Source organism: Erpetoichthys calabaricus, chromosome 16, assembly GCF_900747795.2.
Source record: "Erpetoichthys calabaricus chromosome 16, fErpCal1.3, whole genome shotgun sequence".
In the NCBI taxonomy this organism is placed as follows: Eukaryota; Metazoa; Chordata; class Cladistia; order Polypteriformes; family Polypteridae; genus Erpetoichthys; species Erpetoichthys calabaricus.
Window position 1 is genome coordinate 8694081 of NC_041409.2, and position 27745 is coordinate 8721825.

The 27745-nt window shown below is 38.3% G+C and overlaps 1 protein-coding gene across 14 annotated transcripts in view; it reads left to right on the forward strand.

Moving 5' to 3' along the window:
- nrxn3a (neurexin 3a) overlaps positions 1-27745 on the forward strand; it is a 1637233-nt gene that overhangs the window by 651871 nt on the left and 957617 nt on the right. For all 14 annotated transcript variants that reach the window (XR_007933698.1, XR_007933699.1, XM_051920149.1 and 11 more), the window contains 2 exons: positions 12297-12416; positions 14867-15248. Coding sequence is in view for 12 of the 14 variants with exons in the window: in XM_051920149.1 (XP_051776109.1) it covers positions 12297-12416; positions 14867-15248 (502 nt within the window). In the remaining 2 variants the exon portion in view is untranslated. The remainder of the gene's footprint in view (positions 1-12296; positions 12417-14866; positions 15249-27745) is intronic.

Here is a 27745-nt window from a genome sequence, read left to right on the forward strand (position 1 = left end):
GTAACATTTTTATCCTTTCCTGTGTTTTCCAGGTCAGAACAAGGCAGCCACCCCGCAGCTTACATGTTTTATATATTGTCACAAACTCCACAAAGAGCCATAGCAAGGTTTGGGGCAGCCACCCATATATTTGGTTTCCTGGCTGCAAATTGCAAATAAATGATAGCACTGATGTGCACAAAACTGAGTGCAGAACAGAACTGAGGGAATAGGGAAAAGGTGGAGGCTTTTAAAGGGGAAGACAGGAAGTGAGGTCAAAGGGGGGTTGAGCTCACAAGGGTCTTCAGCCATAGTCTCAAGCCCGGACGTGACATCACAGGAGCCGGAGCCGACAAGGTCTTCTTCCATAGGCTCGGTCCTGGAAGTGATGTCAAGAGGGCCAGGTGGAATTTCCCATGAATGGTCTGCAGGCAAGGGAGAAAAAGAGTCAGTGCACTCTGCCACATCCAGTTCTGATTCGGAATTGCCCTCACTCAAGCCCTTTAGCTGCCTCCCATGCGCATGTGTGTGACAATATATACTGTGTGTGTGTCTGTATTTGTGTATATATATATGTTGATGGAAGCTCTCTTTGATTCTACTGTTACGAATGTCAATGGCCTTGTACCATCTGCCAGGCAAAAGAAGTAAGAAAAACCACTGTGCAGAATTGCAGAGGTGTTTAATCAAACTGCTTGCCTTTCTAATGTAGTGTGTGTTACTGCTTCCTTTCCTTAATCAGAAGTTAGCTTGGTGCTGATAATATTTTGTGCCACCTTCGTCATACTTTTCAGTTCAAAAGGCACAAATATTTTAACACCTTAATTTATTAAACATACCATAGATAGATACTGTAGATACTTTATTAATCCCAAGGGGAAATTCACATAATCCAGCAGCAGCATGCTGATAAAAACAATATTAAATTAAAAAGTGATAAAAAAGTTATAACAGTCAATAACTTTGTATAATGTTAACGTTTACACCCCCAGGTGGAATTGAAGAGTCGCATAGTTTGGAGGAGGAACGATCTCCTCAGTCTGTCAGTGGAGCAGGACAGTGACAGCAGTCTGTTGCTGAAGCTGCTCCTCTGTCTGGAGATGATCCTGTTCAGTGGATGCAGTGGATTCTCCATGATTGACAGGAGTCTGCTCAGTGCCCGTCACTCTGCCACAGATGTCAAACTGTCCAGCTCCATGCCTACAATAGAGCCTGCCTTCCTCACCAGTTTGTCCAGGCGTAAGGCGTCCCTCTTCTTTATGCTGCCTCCCCAGCACACCACCGCGAAGAAGAGGGCGCTCGCCACAACCATTTGATAGAACATCTGCAGCATCTTATTGCAGATGTTGAAAGATGCCAGCCTTCTAAGGAAGTATAGTCGGCTCTGTCCTCTCTTGCACAGAGCATCAGTATTGGCAGTCCAGTCCAGTTTATCATCCAGCTGCACTCCCAGGTATTTATAGGTCTGCACCCTCTGCATACAGTCACCTCTGATGATCACGTGGTCCATGAGGGGCCTGGGCCTCCTAAAATCCACCACCAGCTCATTGGTTTTGCTGGTGTTCAGTTGTAGGTGGTTGGAGTTGCACCATTTAACAAAGTCCTTGATTAGGTTCCTATACTCCTCCTCCTGGCCACTCCTGATGCAGCCCATGATAACATAGCATACACAATCTACTAAAGGGTCATGGGGAGAAAAATATGTTTAAACTTAGATAAATTTAAATATCATCTTAAATTCAGCAGCCAATTTTATAGTAAGAGTCACTTTAATTAATCGCATTTCCCATAACAGAAAGTTCTCATAACAGGAATCTTTTCCATAATATTACTTTTTTTAAAAAGTTTCACAAATTAAGCTTAAGTACACATAATTTTTTTTCTAATCTAGACTAATTAACACTTTCTGTAATCTTTTATAGTCCAAATGACATGTATTGACATAGAATAAACTTTCAGGAATCTTTCACAATACAGGCTGTCACTTTTCTCTCAAAGCTGTTGAGTTTTGCTCTTAAAAAGTGCTCTACATTTTGTTATCTTGATCTATGACTCGAAGAAAACCCAGTACTGCCTGTGCTCTTATAATAAAACAACGAAAGCCATAAAATGATTGTATATTTGCCATTTTTGTCCAACACAGAAGACGTTTTTCTAAATTCATGTTTGACTTTGATTAGTTTAAGACAATATAAAGGGGTGTCAAATTCCTTTTTCACAGCACTTTTGTGTTTGGGTTGCACTTCCCTTGGTGTGCACTTTGAATTTTTTTGACATGTTTTCATGTTTTCATTCCTGTAAACCCTTAATTAATCCAAAAATAAACGGTCTGCTGCGGTGGGTTGGCACCCTGCCCAGGATTGGTTCCCTGCCTTGTGCCCTGTGTTGGCTGGGATTGGCTCCAGCAGACCCCCGTGACCCTGTGTTCGGATTCAGCGGGTTGGAAAATGGATGGATGGATAAATGGTCTGTGTGCATTGGGTTGACACACCATACCAAATGGATTCCTGCTATTTCTATGGCACTGTGTAATGTCTTCCAATTGCCCAGAATTATTTAATTATCAACATTAGTTGGTGTTATGAATGTAAATCCCAAAGTTGATTCAGCAATAATAATTTTGCTTACAATTTTTTAACCATCTAAAATATACTGTTTGTATGAAGTTTGGTTTAATATGAAAAAAAATCAATGCCACAAGCATTACAAATAGGCACATATGTAGATTGTTATTAAAGTACCAAAAGTAAAATTAATTTATAGTGCTTTTAATTAGCTATGCAAACACATTATATGTTATTTTAAAAAAGTGTACCAGTGCCAAGCATACATACATTTATATTCACTTACATAGCAAGTGAAAGACAAAAGGGAGAATGCAATAGCAGAAAATACATAAAAAAGCAACAGTCCTGGAGGATTTCTAAACTCCCCTCCACAGGCATTGATCCAATGTTTTTCATAGCTCATCTCTTAACCACCTCAAAATATTTTAGGACACTCTATTCACCACAAGTCTCTCTTTCGCTCCCATTCTCAGACATACTTTCTTTGGACGGGGCTAGCTGGACTGTACATTTCCTGTTAGTGAGCTCTTTCTTCATCTCACTTCCTGACAATATTTTCAATGATGTGTGGGCTTAAGCCTTTAAATTATTCCCAACCACACACACCCCATCTCCAAAGCCTAGTGTGAATTACAAGCTGTTCAGTCCACTGTGCTTTTGTGTCCTTAAATGGACAGGGCTGTTGGTAATATCGGGTAATATCTTGGGCTCTTAACTTTGAACTTTTAAAAAGGCAACATGGCCCCATACTTGGTGGTGTTTTCATCTCCATCCATCTCTCCTTGGTTTTACCTTTTCTCTCTGAAATAATTTGACTTTTCTGGAGAAACATTGTTTGATCCCCCCTATGTTCACTTTCACTTTTACAGTGTTGTTGGCTACTGCCCCTGTCCTGTGACTGTCTGACAAACCAAAAGAAAAGCCTATTACTGTTATCACCTGTTATTTAACCACTTCATTTTCAGTTACACATTTTATTTATAAATCAGTGTTTTATTTTATATAGCGTACAATCACAGAACACTCATTCACAAGGAATTTTACTAAGCAAACATGTATACGCCTCCAAATAAACAGTAAACCCAAGAGCTTTCACTGACATGTTTAAGTGTACATCACTAAGGAATAGCAGCATAGTACAGTAGAGAGCAGGTCAACACCCTGAAATAATCATATGGGGGTTTATAAGGATTATTATAGTACAGTTGTTAAAGAAGTCAAGATTTTAGGTTCTCTACATTAGAAATGCAACTCAGAAGAGGCAAGTGTTAAGGAGAAATTTACAGGAGATCTGCACAGACACACACGTAGAGGGAGCGGTAACTATAAACCAAATGAGTTTTCTCCTGGTATTGCAAAATAAGTCTTTGGAATTGTGAGATGGTCAGCCTTAGAAGATCCAAGTGGTCCGGTAGACTGGTATAATACAACTAAGGATGACAGGTAATCCGGAATGTTGGAAGTAACAGTTTTGCAATATAACTCAGTATTGGGTGGGTGGTCAGAGTATTTAAGCCAGATAAGGATGCTCATTGTGCTTAGTTCAAGTCAAATGCTTCTATCAGGGAGACCAGTTAGAACAGATATGAGGAGTCCATTCGAGATGTGATGTAGGCATGACATTGTATTCTAAATCAGAAGACAATTCTGTCTAACCATAGTGTGTGGGCCTATCTATCTATCTATCTATCTATCTATCTATCTATCTATCTATCTATCTATCTATCTATCTATCTATCTATCTATCTATCTATCTATCTATCTATCTATCTATCTATCTATCTATCTATCTATCTATCTATCTATCTATCTATCCATCCATTTTCCAACCCGCTGAATCCAAACACAGGGTCACGGGGGTCTGCTGGAGCCAATCCCAGCCAACACAGGGCACAAGGCAGGAACCAATCCTGGGCAGGGTGCCAACCCACCGCAGCTATCTATCTATCTATCTATCTATCTATCTATCTATCTATCTATCTATCTATCTATCTATCTATCTATCTATCTATCTATCTATCTATCTATCTATCTATCTATCTATCTATCTATCTATCTATCTATCTATCTATCTATTAGGGAATCCGTTCCCGGACGGGTTTATCCATTCCCGGGAATTCGGGAATCCTGCATTTCATTCCCGGGAATCCCGGGTTCCCGGGGATGACACAGTGCACGGGCATCTCACATGTGAACGGTTTTAGAACGACTGACACTTATTTTTAATAAAACTACTGCAATATGTCGACACAAATAAAAGACTAACCTTATCTACAAGCAGTTCATGCTGTCATATAAGTACATGCATCTTTAATTGCGGTAATAAGAGCGTAGAAAGCACAATGTGTCAAGCGTGCGGTCATCCAGGCGAGAGCGCACCTTCGTGCAGAAGTACGCCAGCTGCTGAGAAAGCACGCTCTGCCTCCACTGAAGTAGGCGGCACAGTCATCAGATACTGATACACTTGTTCTAAACAATGCCCGCGCTTGCCGTTACTCTGAAACACCACCATTTCAGCTCTTACTGATGCATCCAGTTTCATGTCATCATTCTGTGATGGCAAGTTTCTTGGCACAGATAATGCGGATGCAACAGACTGACGCATTGCAATTTCAAGTTGCTGTTCAAAGCTGTTGTCTGATGAAGTGCAAGCTGCAGCAATGGCGCCACATTAATTATTTTCAATTATAACTCTGTTATCTCTTGATTGATTTTTACACTTTTACACGCTATATATGTGAGCTTGGCCATTCCCGTTTTCCCAGGAATTACATCAGTTTCATTCCCGGGACTATCTATCTATCTATCTATCTATCTATCTATCTATCTATCTATCTATCTATCTATCTATCTATCTATCTATCTATCTATCTATCTATCTATCTATCTATCTATCTATCTATCTATCTATCTATCTATCTATCTATCTATCTATCTATCACAATCAGTGGCTCTTCTGTCATTCTCAGCTTCCACTTCTCCCGGAAAGCTTTGTCCACCACCTCCCCAGGTCCTTTTTTAATTTTATCAAACTTGTAAATCATTACAATAAAGTGTATTCAAAAATAAAACTTTTCAAAGAGAGTAAGATGCCTTAATTCTTACTTTAATACTTAAAGCCCCAACTCCATTCAGTGTGAAGAGCCAAGTGAATCAAAGACTTTTATCAGATAAAGTACAGTATATTAAAATATTAAAAGCAAAGACCAGGCGGGCCTGTATTAGAATAAACATTTCTTACAGCCATTTGTTCTGGCTTATGTCTGTCACAAGGAACTCTGGATTGCTGAATGTTTAAATGTCATTTAAACTGCCAGATGCTGAAACACTTGGGTAACAGTTAGAGTTAAACCCTTCTAACGATGGAGTACTAAGCAGAAGAAATGATATGTCAAATGATAAAGAAAAGGAAAAAAAAGGTGCTTGAAACTAGGACATCCTGACTTCATTTGTACCAGCACATTTAAATTAGAAAATGAGATCAAATGTAACATTTAACTTTGTGCTTTGTTCTGTGTAACATCTTCTTCTGTAAACCGAATGTCTGGAAAGACTTTTAATGATTAACTATTTTGGGATCTTTAGATGTTATTTAATGGTGGAAGGTATTGCTAGAATATATCATTTATCTGGGTGCTCATTGGTTGGATTAAAATGTTTACCAGCTACTATATGTAAATGAGCCTAATTGACAACAGGCGCTGTTCTCTTAAGACTAACCAGACTTGCTGTCTATATTGTAGACATCCACCAGTTGGTGTAAATAAAGGATTTCATTTATAACGGCAACTCGAGTCACTCAACTTTCCGCAACACTGTGTTCATGTTCTTTTTACTTCCTTTTTTTTTTAGATCAATTTAAATTAAAACAACTTTGAAAGGCTGTAGGCAGAATCATGCTTCATCGCCGTCATTCAACTAACTAGAAGGATAAGGAACCACATTACAGATGAGCAGAACCCATACACCTATCAGCTACTCTGTCTGATCCCCCACCACAAATTTCAGTTCTTTATGTAATGGCAACCTTGATTTATAGCTGCATAGACAATTGTTTTTAAGTTTGTTTTTTCTACTGTATGTTGCTTATGTCCATTATTTCTATAACACTCTATATTTCTTAGGACATTGCTAAAGGTGGTAGATGTCTAGCATTTTGCAAACATTGCCTAATTATGTGAGTCAAAGTGGTACTCAGTCTGTGCTTATGAAAGTCAAAGAAGTAACATTTGTTTTTAAAAAATAAAAATTAGATTGGACAATTGGAGGATGCTTCTGGCACCTACCCATTCACATCCAATATTTTCTTCCTTATCTAATTAGGGCATTTTATTACTAACTTCACAATTGTTGTGCAGGTCATATGAATAATTACCCTTACCTTCACTTCTGAACCTGATGAATCCAATCCAGTTGTGTGGGCTGCCAGAGCATTGGGCAGAATGCATGAACCAATAATGGATGGCATGTCAGACCATTGCAGGACACCGTCATGCAGACAGTCACATTCTCTCATACAGGGCCAGTTTAGAGGTGCCAATTAATGTAACACTCGTGTCGGTGGGATGAGGGAATATCCTGACCATAAAAATGGCATGCAGATGGAGAGAGAGAACATGTAGATTATCACAGAGACTGAACCTGAATTCAAATCTAGTTGTGAGGCAGCAGCACCACTAACCAATACATCACCATGCCACATCAGTCTTTGTTCAACTAATAATTATTCCGTTGCATCAACAGGAAATAGTTTAAAAATTATATTAGGTTTTTTTTTCCTAAATTTGCAATTTATGATTACAGTGACAACAGCTGTGAAAGAAGACAATTAAGGAAGGTGACTCGTTAAATCCATTGTTACAAATAACCCCTTTAGACCAAAAATGTAATAAAATATAACCATCCATCCATCCATTATCCATCCCGCTATATCCTAACTACAGGGTCACGGGGGTCTGCTGGAGCCAATCCCAGCCAACACAGGGCACAAGGCAGGAAACAAACCCCAGGCAGGGTGCCAGCCCACCACAGAGCACACACACACCAAGCACACACTAAGGACAATTTAGGATCACCAATGCACCTAACCTTCATGTCTTTAGACTGTGGGAGGAAACACAGGGAGAACATGCAAACTCCACGCAGGGAGGATCCGGGAAGCGAACCCGGGTCTCCTAACTGTGAGGCAGCAATAAAATATAACCTATTATTTAAACTCATAAATTGTTTGAAGTGAATTCCCCGTAACAATAATCTGACCAGATGTTCTATATTTACTAGGATAGTCCAATATATCATTTGTAATATAGGTACCCAGATTTATTCTTAAAAAATGCTTATTTGTCCTTTATTTAACTTGTGACTAATGTCTTATTACAGTAAAGTATACAGACATTACACCATTCAGGGTGTGGCACACAGCTCATTCAAACAGGTACAAGTTCTTATTAAACGTGGGATTTTGATGCTCAGCCTCTGATGTTAAAATGCGCAGTGGACAGATAGCTTGCTTTTGCTACGTCTTCATGATCTGAACAATTGCAAAAGATTGCTTCAACTGGAAAAATCCAGTCTTCAGATGCCCACCTAAGCACTATCAATTAAGAAATATTGTCAAGTTATGTTTTGTAAACTATAACACACCGGTCAGTAACACTATTGACAGTTTTTGATATAAAATGTTACAGATTGGGGTTAGTAGTTTGTACCCTTTGAGACTGTCTTCATCATCTTTTTCTTCAATTTTTAGTTTGAATCAAAAAACTTGTTGGCTACGGTTTACTAAATGAACTTGGTGGCTATGTAGGGTCTCCGTCTCCTTTGAATTAGTGTTAACATCGGTGAAAGATGTACACGGGAAAGGTGTGTATTCTAATACTGGCATTAATGAAAAAAGGGTAAATATGTGTTGTTAGGATTATGCTAAGACCACAGCCATGAAATCCCTTCTAAAATCCAAACTCCAAGCAATCTATATATTTGAAAATTTTTCTTTACTAATTAAATTTAATATACAAATGGAAATAAGAATTACTGAATTAGAGAAACCTGGGTTCGCTTCCCGGGCCCTCCCTGCGTGGAGTTTGCATGTTCTCCCCGTGTCTGCGTGGGTTTCCTCCGGGCGCTCCGGTTTCCTCCCACAGTCCAAAGACATGCAGGTTAGGTGGATTGGCGATTCTAAATTGGCCCTAGTGTGTGCTTGGTGTGTGGGTGTGTTTGTGTGTGTCCTGCGGTGGGTTGGCACCCTGCCCGGGATTGGTTCCCTGCCTTGTGCCCTGTGTTGGCTGGGATTGGCTCCAGCGGACCCCCGTGACCCTGTGTTCGGATTCAGCGGGTTGGAAAATGGATGGATGGATGGATGAATTAGAGAAGGGGGGGACCAAATATTTAATAATGAAGAGTTAGTTAGTCAGTCAGTTGTTCAGTCATCCAAGGCAGGGTGGCAGTCCACTGATGGGCCCTCACATGCCCATATTTGCACACACTTATTATGACCAATTTGGAGTTGCTAAAACATAGAATAGAAAATATAAAACTATGAAAAGGCCGAAAAAAAAATGTCATTAATTAGGAACAAAACAAAAAGCAAGAAACTTAGAAATAAAAAAAGAACTAAATGAGAAATGAAAATGGACTCACATGGAGCTCTTATTTAACATACTAAAGCGTAAACCAAAATTTAAATCCAGAGCAAAATCCATAATTGAGAGAAACCAGATTACCTTCAAAAGAGTTTACTCTTACAATAATGAATTCTATAGATCTAAACTTAACTTTACTAAACAAAATATGAACAAAAATCCCTTTATTGTGGATTAACATACCAAAACAAGAGTATTTTAAGCCTGAAGAGAGCCAAGCCAAGAGACAAGAAAAGATCATCAATGCCCTAGCGAATAACTGGGGCAAAAATGAGTCCTATTAGTACAGCACATCGGAAATCAACGGCACACCTGAATAATTGATGGGGAAGGACTTTGACTCTGTTCACAGGGGCAAAACAGAAATACATTTAACAAACTCAAGTAACATTAAGAAAAAAGAATATGTCATCATTTTTTCCCAGGCACATGCATTTCTTATTATTCCCTTGTGTTTATTTTTTTCATTTACATATGTATATTATGCATTTTATTATTTTGAAATAATTCTATGTTAATTTTGCATACTTCCGGTTGCCACAATTTTTTGAAGCAGTAGGCATCTATGCTTGCCATGGAGAGCGATCCCAGACGTTTTGTAAATTACAGCATCAGAGTGACAGAACTGTAACTATCTGAGTGTAACAGATTCCAAATAAATTTTTGCACGTTTTTATTTTTCTTAAAAAATACATCCTAATGTTCCTTTAGTTTCTGTCACTTGCGTTACATTTTTGTACTATGATTTTTGGCTTCATTTTAGGTATGAGAGCCCTTCTAATAGTCTTCTGATTACACTGTTTTTTTATTTATAATTGCACTCAATAATGGCATCGGTCTTAATGGCATCTTTGACTATGGTCTTGCCGTATATGATAAAAAAGCTAAATAATGCCTGAGCTCTGGTTCATATACATACATTAGTTTAATATTATGTGTAAATTGATAGCATCTTATATATTTGAGATATAATCCATAAATTCACAGTTTAATTGTTACTGGTGTGTAGACATGGGAATCAGTAAACCTCCGTTAAATAAGTGAATGGGACTGGTGCCCCATTCTGGGCTGAATCTTGGCTTACAGCTCTGTAAAACTGTTTTGAACAGGAAATTAAGTAAAAGACAAAAATAAATCATACTTAGACATTCAAACAGCCTTCAATTAGGTTACACAGCAAAGGTTCATTTTAAAGCAAGAAACCATTGGGGTAAATGTAAAGAAGAGAAAGCCAATGCACGGAGTCAGGTTATCAGTAGAGTCCCCCAGTAGTCTGTACTTGGATGGATAGATACAATTTTAAAATATATTTGACATATTTAATCATTATCATATTGGAGATTTTTCTTTTTAGCTGCAGTAGGTTGGCACCCTGCCCGGGATTGGTTCCTGCCTTGTGCCCTGTGTTGGCTGGGATTGGCTCCAGCAGACCCCCGTGACCCTGTGTTTGGATTCAGCGGGTTGGATAATGGATGGATGGATTTTTTTTTTTAGAAAATGTCTTCTGAGTGATTTGTCGTCCAAAGCCTGTTAATAATACTCCATTCTTTTTCCATTTCTGTCCAAATTTTATTTATTTATTTTTTTTATTGAAACAGATGAACACACACACAGAGGCATAAATGACGGCAAGTTAAATGGTGAACTGCTGGTTCCTTTATCATTTGTGTCTCACATCCACCCATCCATATTCAAAACCACAGAAGCTGGAAAAAATTTTCAAAACAAAAAACAAAAATCAAGAAAACATTAAAAACTGAGCACTGCTTAAGACAAAAAAAAAATAGGAGTTGGGAAATTTAACACGCAAGTTTACTAAAGTAACTCAATGCATGGGAAGCAATTGCTTCAACAACAATAACTGGCTTCTGTTTAAGACATTGAGTTGGAACAAAACCTTTCAGCCACTGTGGACCTCCAGAACTAATACTGAAGACTCCTGTGCTGGAATGATGGATTATAGTGTACAATTCTGGTTACTATTGTACAAAAAGCTCTAGGAGAACAGAGAACAAACCGCCATGTGCATCTTGGCCTGACGGACATGCGCGAAGCTCAAGGACTATATCTCATTAGACTTGAGCAGAGGAGGCTTCATGAGCAGCTAATTCATATCGTGTTAATTCTCAAAAGACATTAACAAAACTGATCTGACAGACTTCTTTGGGTTAAATCATGCATTATGTATGGAAATGACATTCAGGTACAGAAGGTACATTTTTAGATAGAAGTCAAGAAATACTTCTTAACACCAGGAGCTGGAGAAGTTCAGAGCAAACTGTTGAGTCATGTAGTTGACACAGAAACCTTAAAATCTTTTGAAAAATACCTGGGTGAGATGTCTGGACAACTTTGCTCTCAGCTAACCAAATAAGCTAATTTGATTTAATGATCTTCGATTGTCAGGCATCTTATCTTTTAATACTCAGGACTGGTAACATGGGCTCCAACTACCGAAGACCCAGTCAGGCATATTCAATAAACAATTAAAACTCAAATTATGATTGTTACACTATGTGCTAGTTTTGAGTTTTTTCAGAAGCAGCTTTCTATAAGCAGACTTACAAATTTCAACCAATTACTGCCTCTCCTGAGGTGCAATCTAGCAGTTGGGGTACAGTACAGGGATGGACAAATTATTAGAATATTAAGACCTGATTATGAGTAAATGTGTTATTATTAAGATTGAACGTATATAATACTAAAGACCTTATGTTAGTTTGAAATATTTTGGATTTCAACAATGATATACAGTATGTCAATATAGTATTTCTTTTTTGCCTTCTAAGTTCAAACTTGTATTTGTGGTTTATGAAGTAACCAAACCTTTGCTTTTGTTTCCAAATAAAAAATATATCTATAATAAAGAACTAGAGATACATCTCATAGACTTGTGATTTTTTTTTATTGTTAACATTTTAAAATTATGATTATGGGACAGCTTTTGTTATTGTCAAAAAAATAAATCATTAAAAAAAATGGACTTGGCAAAAATCTTCAAGTAAAAATTTATCTGAAGAGTGTTCCTCTTCTGTATTCATGGTAAACAACAAAGGTTTGGTTGATATTAATAAATGAAAATAACTTTTTCAACCAACATCGTTCTCAGGCAAAGGACCAGAAACTCTTTATGCTGGACAAAAACTCAATGATAATGACTGGCATACAGTCCGTGTGGTTCGACGGGGTAAAAGTTTGAAGCTTACAGTTGACGATGACACTGCTGAAGGTATTTAACTCTTCTTGCTTTGCTAGTTATTCCTTTAAAAGCTGTTAATTACAGTATATGTATAAGGTGTTAAAAAATGTTTTGCATGTTTACCCATAAGTTACTTTAAAATACACTATATGGCCAAAAGTATGTGGACAACCCTCCAAATTATTGGGTTCAGGTGTTTCAGTCACACCCATAAAATTAGCACATTGCCATACAATCTCCATTGGCAAACACTAGCAGTAGAATGGGTCATACAGTGACTTTGAACGTGGCACTGTCATAAGATGCCACCTTTGCCTCATGTCAGCATGTGAAATTTCTGCTCTACTAGAGCTGCCCCAGTCAACTATAAGTGCTATATTTGTCAAGTGGAAACATCTTGGAATGACAACAGCTCAGCCACAAAGTGGTAGACCACACAAACTCACATAGTGGAGCTGCTGAGTGCTGAAGAGCCTAGTGTGTCACCTATCCTATGTCACATCACTCACAACTATCTCAGGAAGCAACATTAGCACAAGGACCTCATTGGGAACTTCATGAAGTGGCTTTCCATGGCCAAGTAACTGCACACAAGTGTAAGATCATGATGCAAAATACCAAGCATCGGCTGGAGTAGTGTAAAGCACACCGCCATTGAACTCTGGGACAGTGGAAATGTGTTCTCTGGAGTGATGAATCACACTTTAGTGTTTGGCAGTCTGGTGGATGAACCTGGGTTTGGCGAGCTATCTTCTGGACTAAATAATGTCTACTGTGAAGTTGGGTGAAGGGAACTATTAATGCTATAGCATACAAACACATTTTAGACAATTGTGTGCTTCCAGCTTTGTGGAAACAAATCTATCTATCTATCTATCTATCTATCTATCTATCTATCTATCTATCTATCTATCTATCTATCTATCTATCTATCTATCTATCTATCTATCTATCTATCTATCTATCTATCTATCTATCTATCTATCTATACATACACATATGGGAGCCATTGTGGCATTCCTCAAAATAAATCATAGGAGACCAAATGCATTCAAGAAAATGGCACCTTTACTGACATTTGAGGAAAGACCCCTGGGAATAAAACAAAACACCAGATAGACAAAATGTTACACAACTAACTTGTCACCCATGAAGACCTAAATATTCTGGTCTTTAAACATGTCTATTAAATAGGATGAATCACCAATTCTGTGGTGGGCTGGCACCCTGCCCGGGGTTTGTTTCCTGCCTTGCGCCCTGTGTTGGCTGGGATTGGCTCCAGCAGACCCCCGTGATATAGCGGGTTGGGTAATGGATGAATGGATGGATCACCAATCTGTCCCCACAGTGGTATCAGTATCACTGTTTTTCTCACCTTTATATACCCTCTGGCCTCTTTTTTCCACACCACCTGAGCCTTCTCCACATCTCACTACCAAATATTTAATATACCTCTGATTATGAGACATATTTTAACAAGGGATAATTCTAAAGGATTCTGGGGTGGGATGTTCAGTGCCCGCTTAAAAGGGTAATCTGCCAAACCAGTGAAAAATCAGTAATAATAAACAATTAACTTATATTAGCATTTATTTGTCAATCCCCAGCAACCCCCCATATTTATCCAATTGCCTATCCCTGGCTGACATGGCAGTAATGGCACTAAATCTGCCCTTGCCAGAATCAGACAGTCCCAACCTTTTCTCCAGAGACAGCAATATGGCATTCCCTGCAGCCTATGTCCTGGTACCCATGAGCATTGTGTTGTATAAAACTTCATGCCAACTCTCTGTTAAAGCAAAGCACAATCCCATAGGTTTCTACCTATTGTCAGCCCTTCTTGACTCATCATTAATTTGGTTTGGCCTTGGTAAGATGACTGTGTATAAATTAAATGGACATACAACATATATGAATTTGTAAATACAGGTCTCAATGTTGTATGTAACATTCATGTATAAAATTAACTAACATATAATGCTTTTTTTAAATTAAGACATTTAATTTTACTAAAGATTTTGCCAAGCATAGCACTTCTCTTGTATGTACTTTGTTAATTCAGCTAGTGGTTTTACTCTCTTTGTCCAGCAGATGTCTCTTGAAGAGCAAAAAATAAAATGCAACAAAACTAAATAGCTTCTGTAACACTTCAAAGATTGCAATGCTATCTGATAAGCTTTACTGTATTGATTCATCTCAAAGGGGACCCAATTAATGTCACTTGGACAGCTAAACTGAAATTCATTAGGGGAAAATATTTTATGCATTAGTATTAGAGACTTCTCAACTTTAAAATGATTTCGGAAAATTGTCTTTGTGCTGCATGGTTTTTAATTTTGCTCCTTAATCTATGTATAATCTGTAATCTTTTTAGTTCAATGGTAATTTATGTGTATAGTTTTTATATTAAAAAAATGAATGATTCTCATAATTGAGTTACTAAGCATGAAAACACATCTTGTGTTCTTGTTTTATCTCAGGTCAAATGGTGGGCGATCACACTCGACTGGAATTCCACAACATTGAGACAGGAATTATGACAGAAAGACGTTACATTTCTGTTATTCCTTCCAGTTTTATTGGGCATCTTCAGAGTTTAATGTTCAATGGAATGCTGTACATTGACCTCTGCAAAAATGGGGACATTGACAACTGTGAACTGAATGCCCGATTTGGAATGAGATCAATTATAGCTGACCCAGTCACTTTTAAATCCAAAAGCAGCTACCTTAGTCTTGCTACGCTTCAGGCCTACACGTCAATGCACCTCTTCTTTCAGTTCAAAACTACTACTCCAGATGGCTTCATTCTTTTCAACAGTGGGGATGGCAATGATTTTATTGCAGTTGAGCTTGTAAAAGGGTAAGCCACTTGTGTTTTTCATTGGTTATTTATCCTTTCTAGAATAATATTCTCATATATTTCCTTTAGACTTAATAGCCCAATTAAACAGAGAAGAAATTTGCTCATCCTTTCAGCAAACAAAGCCATAGAGGACCTACTGTATGTTCAATAACTCTTCTGCTAATCTAGTCAGATAAAACCAAAACATACCCCCAGCCCACCTTAAGCTGATTGCCCAACAACATGTCTAGGATTCTTCAAAATATTTGTCAGAATAATTTTATTATTAAATATATGGCCAGTGATATCTTGTTGTACTGAATATTATGAGGTCATCTCAAAATAATTTTTGATTTTTTATGGTGCATATATTGGACAGGTTTTTCTTTGTGGGGTACATTTAGAAAGTCTAACTATTAACTGTTTTCAGACCCTGGTTTCACCATGTAAAAGAGGAGACATGACAAAGTTAAAGATTTGGGGAGTACCACCCAGCATGAACACTGTATAATACTTTTCAACGCACAAATCAATGTGGAGACATCTTTGCAGACATAAGTTCAAAATAGACCTGAAGTAGAATAGAGGCCCTCTTGGTTATATAGGTCTTCAACAGGAAGGGGAGGTCTAGGAGGGCAGACAACAGCAGAGACATCAGCACTGGAGTGGCGGTTAGACTTCCGTTCTGAAGAGGGAAGAAGAGAGAAGGCTTTATACCACAGCGCCAGCCCCTGGTTTGGTGGATTATTACCATCACCTGAGCCCTTATGTTCTCCTCCATGTGCACGTGTGTGACAACCAATACTGGGTCATTGAGAGGTTGACATTATTCTGATCCAATTGGACTAAAGGCTGGAATTAACACAAGATGAGACACTAGTTCATCACACGGTACACCCACACCAGATCCAGTCTAATTTGTACAACTTAAGAGGGTAGCTTGCACTCTTTTCAGTGACCGTCAAGTTAATTTCAGTAGCTTTTCAATTTCATTGGATAACTTGAAGGTAATTTATTGCTTAATGGACTGATAAGAATTTGTTAATTTAAACATAATTAGTGAAATACCCAAAAAATAAAAAAGGCTGACCACAAAGACTGGTTGGGTTCCAAGCTTTTTTACACATATGTCTCTTGTTTATCTTAAACTAGCAAAATACCCGCGCTTCGCAGCGGAGAAGTAGTGTGTTAAAGAGGTTATGTAAGCATATATATACATAAACATATATACTTATATATACATATCTACATATACACATATCTACATATATACATATATATATATACATATACACATCCACATATATATACATATATCAACATATATATACACATACATATACACACATACATACATACACACATCTATCTATCTATCTATCTATCTATCTATCTATCTATCTATCTATCTATCTATCTATCTATCTATCTATCTATCTATCTATCTATCTATCTATCTATCTATCTATACATCCCCGTGCTTTGCAGTGGCGAAGTACTGCTTTTAAATTTTTATTAAGAAGAAAACCTTTTTAAATTGAGTGAAAATCTACCAATAACAATTTGTTAAGGATCTGTTTTTTTGTGAAGCTGACTTCACACAGCCTCTCCGCTGTTTTATAAACGAACGTCATATAAGATCTTCCTTTTTCGTTGCTTTGCCAACGGAAGCAGCCTTTTTATTTAATCCTGTTTTTACGATTGTTCTGTTTGTATATCACGTTGTCAGTTCAGCACTCCGGTTGTAATATGACCAAGCCGTGCAAGCACACTCTTGAGAATGCAACGTATAGTTGTACAGGAGAAAAGCAATCTTGCTTGAAATCAATGGCAACCTTTTGTAGGTCTATGAACTTAATTTAAACTTTAGGTTTACACGGTGCTTTTCTTACCTGCACTCATGAATATGTCTGTATGCGTCAGTCGCTCAAATCCCCGCGGTTCGCACCGGCGAAGTTCTGCTTTTAAATTTTTATCAAGAAGAAAAGAAAACCTTTTAAAATTGAGGGAAAATATACCAATAACAGTTTGTTAAGGATCCGTTTTTTTTTGTGAAGCTGCCTTCACTCGAGTGATCACTTCGAGCTTTAACCTGAGAAATCACCCCGTAAATGCACACGTTTAATTGCACATCTGTTAATATGTATGCTTACAAAGTATTAAAAGACACTCAACAATTACACAGTATTAAAAGACACTCAACAATTAATGTCATTTACCTTCGTTCCCGCGTTTGACTTGTGCTGTAAATCTCTTCCTTGTTTTCACTTCACGTGATTACGTAGGAGGCGTAATACGTGATGACGCGATACGTGACTCCGCCTCCTCCATTAGAGTATATGGACAAAAAACAGGTTCCAGTTATGACCATTACGCGTAGAATTTCGAAATGAAACCTGCCAAACTTTTGTAAGTAAGCTGTAAGGAATGAGCCTGCCAAATTTCAGCCTTCTACCCACACGGGAAGTTGGAGAATTAGTGATGAGTGAGTCAGTCAGTCAGTCAGTCAGTGAGTCAGTGAGGGCTTTGCCTTTTATTAGTATAGATTGACTTCCATTTCAGAGAGCTTTGTTCTAGTAATAGGTCTGCCCACAAATGATTTTGTTCCTCTAGTGTTGCTGATATTTAAAGTGTAGGACATTGTTTGTCACATCCAAATCCTTCCCTGAAACCCTTTAGAATGGGCACAAAATGCGTAACATGCTAATAGCTTGTGTGTCTGACTATATATACTGTACAGTATATATATATATATATATATATATATATATATATATATATATATATATATATATATATATATATATATATATATATATATATATTGTAGACCACCCAGGCAGGCACTGCCACCTGAACCTGACACAGACAAGCGTGGGACACAAGTTCAAGGCACACACGTTTTATTTTTTTCTTTTACCTCGTGGGAAAGCCTTCCCTGTTTCCCACAAGCCCAGCACAGTCAAAAGTACAATGCACCAACACAGTACTCTTCTTTCTCCTCCACTCCTCTTGTCAAGCTTTGTCTTCCTCCTCCTGACTCTGGCTCCCCGAGTAGTGGCTGCTGGCTCCTTTTATAATGCACCCAGAAGTGCTCCAGGTGCTTGATGACCTAGTTTCCAGCAGCACTTCCAGGTGTGGCGGAAGAACTGCCCAAAATGACTCAGCAGATCCTGCTGCAGCACCCCCTGGTAGCATCTGCGGATTACAACAAGGCTGCACCAAACTTCAACTCCCATGAAGCCCTGCAGGAGTCCGAGGCTCTGCTACAAACCAGTGGGGCTGCCATCTAGTGTCCTGGGGGAGGTAATGCTCTGGCCACGCTTGCTCTCCCGGTCCTTCCAGCATGGAGGTGTCCCGGCCGGGCAAGGGCCCCGGCCACATGCTACTCTATCTATCTATCTATCTATCTATCTATCTATCTATCTATCTATCTATCTATCTATCTATCTATCTATCTATCTATCTATCTATCTATCTATCGATGTACATTTGATATTTTTTGTTTTTCCCCCCATCAACACACTTAAAAAAATAAAGATTTAAATATCCCTTTGACACAAGTATTCAGACCCTTTGTTATGGCACTTCAAATTTGCCTCAGGAAGATCTCATTCTATTGATCATCAGTGAAACATGGCCTATTCAATTGATTTGACATGATCAGGAGAGGCACACATCTATTCATAGAAGACCTCACAGTTGAAATTATGTATCAGAGCAAAAACCAAGCTATGAAGTTAAAGGAATTGCCTGCAGAGCTTAGAGACAGGATTATTATTAAAACACAGATCTGGGTAAAACAAAAAAGAAAAATTCCTGCAGCACTGAAGGTTTCCAAGAGCACAATATCGTCAATAATTCTTGAATTGAAGGAATTTGGAACAACCATAACTCTTACTAGAGCTGGCTACTTGGCCAAACTGAGCAATCGTGAGAGAAGGGCTATGGTAAGAATGTAACCAAGTACCAGATGGTCACTCTGGCTGAGCTCCAGAGGACCAGTGTGGAGAACAAAGAAACTTTCAGAAGGACTCACTGCAACACTCCACTGATCTGGGCTTTATGGCAGAAGGGCCAGACAGAAGCCTTTCCTCAGTAAAAGACACAGGGAAGCTCACTTGAGGTTTGCATAAAGGCACTTAAAGGACTCTCAAACAAGATTCAGTGGTCTGATGAAGCCAAGATTAGCTCACATCTGGAGGAAACGAGGCACTGCTCATCACCTGTGCAATACCATTCTAATTTTGAAGCATGTTGATGACATCATCTTTCAATGGGGTTGTTTTTCAGCAGCAGTAACTGGGAGACTTGTCAGATCTGAAGGAAGGTTAAATGGAGCAAACTACAGAGATATCATCAATGAAAACCTGCTAAGAGCTTTCTGAACCTCAGATTGGGCCAAACGTTCTCCTTCCAACAGGACAATGACCCTAATCACAAAGCAAAGACAACACAAGTGTGGCTTATGGAAAACACAGAGAATGTCCCTGAGGGTCACAGTCAGAGCCTGGAATTGAACCCAATTAAACATTTCTTAGTAGACTTGAAACAGCCATGCCGCTGATGGTCTCCATACAATGTGACAGAGTTTGAGAGGATCTGCAATGAGAAGTGGCAGAAATTCCAAAAATTCAGGTGTGCAAAACTTGTTCCATCATACCTTAAGAAGATTGCAGCCCATAAAAACTTCTAAAGGAGCTTCAGCAAGGTATTGAGTAAAGGGTCTGAAAACCTGCATCAATGGGATATTTTATTTTTTTAATTAAAAAGAAAATTGCAGGGACGTGGGTCGACTGGTTTTTCATGTCCATCTGAGTGCATTCCATTTTCATTCATGAGAGAGTTTTCCAGAAGTGATTTATTTAACAATATTTTACTATGTTTGAAACATTGTGACGATATGAATTGATGATTTGAGATGTGGATTATGTAATAATTGTGTAGTAATGTGAGATTGTTTTCTTTGACTTTTTGATACTGAAGCACTACAGAACATTGGCCAGGTAATTTCTACCAAAGCATCATTAAACATGCAGTAGGTTCTGAAGATTTGATCAGTCAGAATAATATGAATTCCTTTTGGGGAAATACAGCCAGGTCAATAGGTATTTGGACAGTGACATGATTTTCATAATTTTGGCTTTGTATGCATCCACACTGGATTTGAAATAAAGCAATCATTATTTGATTGAAGTATAGACTTTCAGCTTTAATTCAAGGGGTTTAACAAAAATATTTTATGAGCCGTTTAGGACTGACAGCCATTTTTCTGCAAAGCCCCACTCACCCACTAATTTTTCCAAGAGCTCGATATTATTAGGACAGACTAACATAATCATAAATATAATGATCATTTTCAATACTTGGTTGAAAGTCATTTCCAGTCAATGACTGCCTGAAGTCTGGAACAAATGGTCATCTCCAATTGCTGGGTTTCCATCCTAGTGGATGCTCTTCCAGTCCTTTACTGCCGCTGTCATCAGTTGCTTCTTGTTTGTTGCACTTTCTGCCTTCAGTTTTGTATTCAGCAAGTGAAATGCAAGTCCAATTGGACTGTGGTCAGTTGATTGACTTGGCCTTTGAAGAATCTTCCACTTCTTTGCATTGAAAAGCACAAAGTTTGCTTTCACAGTATGTTTTGGTTCATTGTCCATCCGTACTGTGAAGCATCGTGCTATCAGTTTTGCAGCATATGAGTGAATCTCGGCAGACAGTATAGCCCTATATACCTCATAATTCATCCTGCTATTGCTAGTAGCAGTCATATTATCAATAAACACCAGTGACTGACTTCCATTCGTGGCCATGCATGATCATGCTATAAAACTACCTCTACCATGTTTCACAGATGATGTGGTATTCATCGGATCCTGAGCCATTTCTTCTCTTCTCCATACACTTCTCTTTCCAACATTCTGGTATATATTGATCTTAGATTCCTTTGTCCAAAGAAAATTGATCCAGAACTGGATAGACTTTTAAAAAATGTATTCTGGCAAAGTCTAATCTGCCGTTCCTATTCTTGAGGTTTACCAGTGGTTTACACCTTTTGGTAAACCCTCTGTCTTTATTTCATGAAGTCTTCTCCTGATTGTATACTTTGGCAATGATAGATCTACCACCTGGAGAGTGTTCTTGATTTGGCTAAATATTGTGAAGGGGTTCTTCTTCACCAAGGACAGAATTCTGCAATCATTGTCTTCTGTGGTTGTCCAGGCCTTCCAGTGTTTTCCTTCTTTTTAAAATGTACCAAATGGTTGGTTTGACCACTCCTGGTATTTCTGCTATCTCTTTAAAAGGGTTTGTTTTGTTTTATCAGCCTAATGATGGACTGCTGCGAGAACATTGAGAATATTGAGAGTTCACAGTGACAGCTTCCAAATATTCCTTATATATTGAGCATTGCCATTAATTATGTTGCAGTGTAATTTTGTACCACTCCCCGAACTGTTACGATTATAATATGTGCTGCCTATCCAGAGCCGCAGCAAAGAGAGAAAAAAATAAAGAAACGTTCTGGGGTATGAGCAACCAACACTACTTTCCTACTAGACCACAACAAGTTTAGAAGCACACCAACAGGTATAAATGTTAAGTTAAATGAGAAATGTTATTTTACTGTAAATAATAAAATGTGCAAGACAAACAAACCCCCAGTATACATAATACTGCGCTGCAGCTCTTCCCCACCACACACGAATTATGAAACAAAACACTAATACACAAATAAAAATTGTAAAAAAAAATGAATGAAAACAAATTAAATATCCACAGTTATTAATTATTATCCACAGTGAATGTACTAAGTGAACCCTATGCCAGTGTGCCATTGAGAAATAACACTACCTTTAAGTATAGAAAGTAATTGAGGTTTAACGTGAAGAAGCTAAGATTGTAGAAGAAACTATTTTTCCTTTTTGCCTTTTGTTGTTTGTGTGTAATAATTGTTTTCTGAGTTTTTGTGATCTGTCCCTTTTTAAAATTTCACTAAACTTTTTTAAAAAAAAAACAATTAATTATTATCCACAGTCTGTTCTTGTGAAGGAGCTGCCGAGCCATACTTCAAGTTGTGGGACACTCACGCTGGCCCATCGGGTCAGAAGAAAAAGAAAACGATTCTTCCTGAAATGAACCCGGGTTCACCTAAGTTTCTTCAGCGAGTAGTGTAGCTTGTCCCTCTTGCCTTTCTCCTTTTCATCTCGCACTCTCTTCCCTTCTTCCCCCACTTTTTCCCTGCCACAGTTTGTTAAGGATGGTCCTCCCCTTACAGTCAGGTGCTCCCTTCCACAAGAACCACTGGCTGGCATTACAAATCCAGACATTCCACTACTAACAGAACTAAGGAAATGTACAAACTGCCACACATACCCATCACAACTGTTACAATTTGTATTACAGCACAAAGTTTTTTCAGTTACATATAAGAAAAATAAGATAATTTATCATATACTATAACATGCTGTTGTTGTCTAAAAACCTGGCAAATGCAAGAATTTTTTTTTTTGTCCCTAAATGTATCTCCCCATATGGCTGTTATTAAAATGCTTGTGCAAACACACTCAGGCCTCTGTTTAGGTTTTATCTTCTGACAGCTGGACACAGACTCGCAGTAGTTTGCCAAGGGATATCATCAAAAGACTATGGAAAGTAGGTTTGTATTGACTCCGGCTTTATCTTCTTCTGACAGAGAAACCTACTGCATGCTGCTGTGTTAGGCACATGACCAATCTGTTAGTTGAAAAGGCAAGCTGGAGCCATCACTCATGCTTTTCATTTGTCAAATGAAAGGAATTAATGGTAGTTTCATTTTGCCATGCTTAACAATATAAATATTCATTTGTCACTAAAGAGCCTTGGATTGCTGTTAAAGAATGACTGTACTAAGATGAGCTGGCAGTGGTGTCCTAGAGCACCAGTTTACTTCAGGCATTTGGCAAAAAGTGTTGCTGTTGTCAGAGATAAATTCTGTTGCTAGTTTATGTCTGAGGATGGCATCTGCCAGCGCATATTTTCAAGCAATAACAGTAGATCTTTCCAGCATTAAAACTGATGACTGACATATTAAATTATTAATAGCTGGCATTATTTAATGAAATATTATAGGCAGATTTATACAGGTGCTGGTCGTAAAATTAGAATATCATGACAAAGTTTATTTATTTCAGTAATTCCATTCAAAAAGTGAAACTTCTATATTAGATTCATTCATTACACACAGACTGATGTATTTCAAATGTTTATTTCTTTTAATTTTGATGATTATAACTGACAACTAATGAAAGTCCCAAATTCAGTATCTCAGAAAATTAGAATATTGTGAAAAGGTTCAATATTGAAGACACCTGGTGCCACACTCTAATCAGCTAATTAACTCAAAAGCCTTTAAATGGTCTCTCAGTCCAGTTCTGTAGGCTACACAATCATGGGGAAGACTGCTGACTTGACAGTTGTCCAAAAGACGACCACTGACACCTTGCACAAGGAGGGCAAGACACAAAAGGTCATTGCTAAAGAGGCTGGCTGTTCACAGAGCTCTGTGTCCAAGCACATTAATAGAGAGGCGAAGGGAAGGACAAGATGTGGTAGAAAAAAGTGGACAAGCAATAGGGATAACCGCACCCTGGAGAGGATTGTGAAACAAAACCCATTGAAAAATGTGGGGGAGATTCACAAAGAGTGGACTGCAGCTGGAGTCAGTGCTTCAAGAACCACCACGCACAGACCTATGCAAGACATGGGTTTCAGCTGTCGCATTCCTTGTGTCAACCCACTCTTGAACAAGAGACGGCGTCAGAAGCGTCTCGCCTTTGGACTGCTGCTGAGTGGTCCAAAGTTATGTTCTCTGATGAAAGTAAATTTTGCATTTCCTTTGGAACTGAAGGTCCCAGAGTCTGGAGGAAGAGAGGAGAGGCACAGAATCCATGTTGCTTGAGGTGTAGTGTAACGTTTCCACAGTCAGTGATGGTTTGGGGTGCCATGTCATCTGCTGGTGTTGGTTCATTGTGTTTTCTGAGGTCCAAGGTCAACGCAGTCGTCTACCAGGAAGTTTTAGAGCACTTCATGCTTCCTGCTGCTGACGAACATTATGGAGATGCAGATTTCATTTTCCAACAGGACCTGGCACCTGCACACAGTGTCAAAGCTACCAGTACCTGGTTTAAGAACCATGGTATCCCTGTTCTTGATTGGCCAGCAAACTCGCCTGACCTTGACCCCATAGAAAATCTATGCGGTATTGTGAAGAGGAAGATGCAATACGCCAGACCCAACAATTCAGAAGAGCTGAAGGCCACTATCAGAGCAACATGGGCTCTCATAACACCTGAGCAGTGCCACAGACTGATCGACTCCATGCCACGCCGCATTGCTGCAGTAATCCAGGCCAAAGGAGCCCCAACTAAATATTGAGTGCTGTACACGCTCATACGTTTCATGTTCATAGCTTTCAGTTGGCCAACATTTCTAAAAATCCTTTTTTTGCATTGGTCTTAATTGATATTCTAATTTTCCGAGATACTGAATTTGGGACTTTCATTAGTTGTCAGTTATAATCATCAACATTAAAAGAACTAAACATTTGAAATACATCAGTCTGTGTGTAATGAATGACTCTAATATACAAGTGTCACTTTTTGAATGGAATTACTGAAATAAATCAACTTTGTCATGATATTCTAATTTTATGACCAGCACCTGTATTTATTGTACAATAATAGATGTAAAATTTGACTAATTATTTATAAAAAGAAGAAATAAAAACCAATAGTGAAATAATTTGGAGTTTCAAAAGTCTCAATTAGTGTAAACTGCCCTAATCCACGGTATTCATAAGAAATGTAATGAATTACTTCATGAGATAGAAACAACAATTTAATAAACAAGAACAGTTTTGTCACATATTTAAAATATTGAAGTGTGTGCCTCAATCTAAATGTTTAAAGTCTAAACATTCTTTAATTGTAATAGACATGTGTCATGTTTTCATAGAGGTCCACAGAAGGCTATATTCCTTAGTAATTAACCACAAATCAATGATAACATTATATTCGTAATCACTGACATTGAAATAGTGTAAAGCAATGCCCCACATGCTTATAATAATAATAATTCTTTAAATTGTGACAGATAGGGGGCGCTGTCGTCCCCTTTAACCCTCAGACACCACGTCAGACACCAGATTGAAGTCCAAAGATGAATATTTATTATAATAATAAAGTGTACAAAGCACCTCCACTCCACAATACTCCAATAATAATCAATAATCAATAAACACAATAACCAACCCTCCACTCCCAGCAGCTCAGTCACCCTTCCTCCCAACTCGGCTCGATCTGCTGGGGTTTCCCATCGTCCTTTTAAAATCCTTGACCCAGAAGTGTTTCTCTTCTTCTGTCCATATGACTTTGTAACACTTCCGGGTCGGGTGAAAACTCCTTTTTCTTCAACCCGGAAGTACGTCATTTCTTCTGTTCTCATGGTTAGGACGTACTTCCGGACTGTAGGGAAAATATTCCTTGAGCCTTCCTGCGGCGTTCTCTGGCAGCCAGGTATCCAGTAGGGCTGTGAATAAAGACTTCATTGTCCATGATTCCCTGCTGGCATTCGGGGCACCTCCATGCTGCAGGAAGGGCTCCATCTGGTGGCCTGGGGGTATTGGCCATATACCACAATATTTATATAGTGCTTTTATCATTTCTCAAAGCACTTCACATAGTAAGGGGGGAGCCACTTCAACTACCACTAATGTGTAGCTTCCGCCTGGATGATGCAACGGCAGCCATTTTTGCGCCAGTGCACTCACAACACATTAGCTGTTAGGCGGTGAAGTGTTGAAAGAGAGAGCCAATTAGAGATAGGGGATGATTAGGGGGCCAGAATGACCAGGCCACGGAGGCGATTTAACTTGGACATCGGAACACACCCTACTCTTTACAAAGGATGCACAGGGATCTTTTATGACCACAGAGTCACAACTTTGGTTTTACATCTTATGTGCCATTTTTACAGCACAGTGTCCCTGTCACTACACTGGAGCGTTGGGATTCACACACAGACCACAGGGTAAGTGTCCCCTGCTGGCCTTACCAACACCTCCTCCAGCAGCAACCCATCTTTTGTTTGAAGTTGTTTATTATTTTTAAAGTTTGCCATTTTTCACCTTCTGATAGTGAAGAATCAAAAATTTTAAAATAACCTCATATTTATAATCACTGACACTGAAATAGTCTAAAGAGATATCCCCATATGCTTATATTTGAAATTTGTCATTTTTAACTGTCTGTGAGTGGCTCTAGTGGGTTAGAACCAGTAAAGAACCAGTAAAGAATCAAATATCAAAAATATAATCATATTTATTATCAGCAATTTTGAAATAGCATAAAATGATACTCTCCATGATCGTATTACCAATCCCTGTTTTTTCAAAGTTTTGTGTAAAGAAGTAACTTTGATTCCTTGAATCCCATTACTGGATAAACCTCTCGGGTCGGCTTATGTTGCATGCACAAGTGATTATTTTTGCTGATGATGCATTTTGGTTTATTTGGTTTAATTTCATGCATATAATGTCCTTAACACGAGGTTTGTTTGAGTTTTAGAGGCACTGGCCTACAAAAACTGAAGTCATTTTAAAGCATAAACACAAGAAGGTGCTTTATGTTTTTGGATACTGTTTCAATGAATGTTTGACCCTGTTTATGCATTACCTACCATATAATGTCTCTCTATGCATAGCCTGTAACACAGTCAATCCAGTGCCCGGTCACCAAAAGGCCTGTTCAAGCTGACATATTGCTCTCGATGTAGCAGCCTACACATCCTCTATATTAGGATCCATAATCATTGTTGGTCACTGATGCCTGCCATTGGGAAAGTGGCCGACATACCTTGTACCATCAACCTGGAATTTCTCTAACCACACTGCAGTCATGGGTTTGTTACATCCACAGTGTAAAACAGTATTGCCATTAATTTATTTTATCGTGTTAATAAAGTCAACTGCATGGAACTTAATTTTGCTCGTAAAAAGGAAAATAAGGATACAAACAGTATTTCTAAAGAGAAACTTTAAAAACATAAACTGCATAAAACGATAACGACATAGACCTAGCTTAAATCGATTACAATGCTAATGTCTTTCACAATATTTCGCCCAATCACAGCCTGTTATATTTCACTTCACGAGGAAGTCCAGACAGGAAGATATGAGGTGCTAATTTCTTTTTGCGAGTTCTGCCTACTACCTATTTATCTTTTAGCAAATTTATACATAGTTACACTGAGAAGGAAACTGAAACAAGTGAAAAATAAAAGTAACTTTCCTACCATCAGATATCCATTGTTCTTCTGGCATAGGTGTTGCAAGGCCTTAAGTTTCCATAATTATTTTTTACACATCACAAAAAAGGTGTCAACAGAACATTTCCAGTGTATGTAAGTCAAATAATTATTCCTGGAATATATGGTGTATCTTGGCCAAATTTTAATATCTGAGTTAAGGAGACGGTTTTATG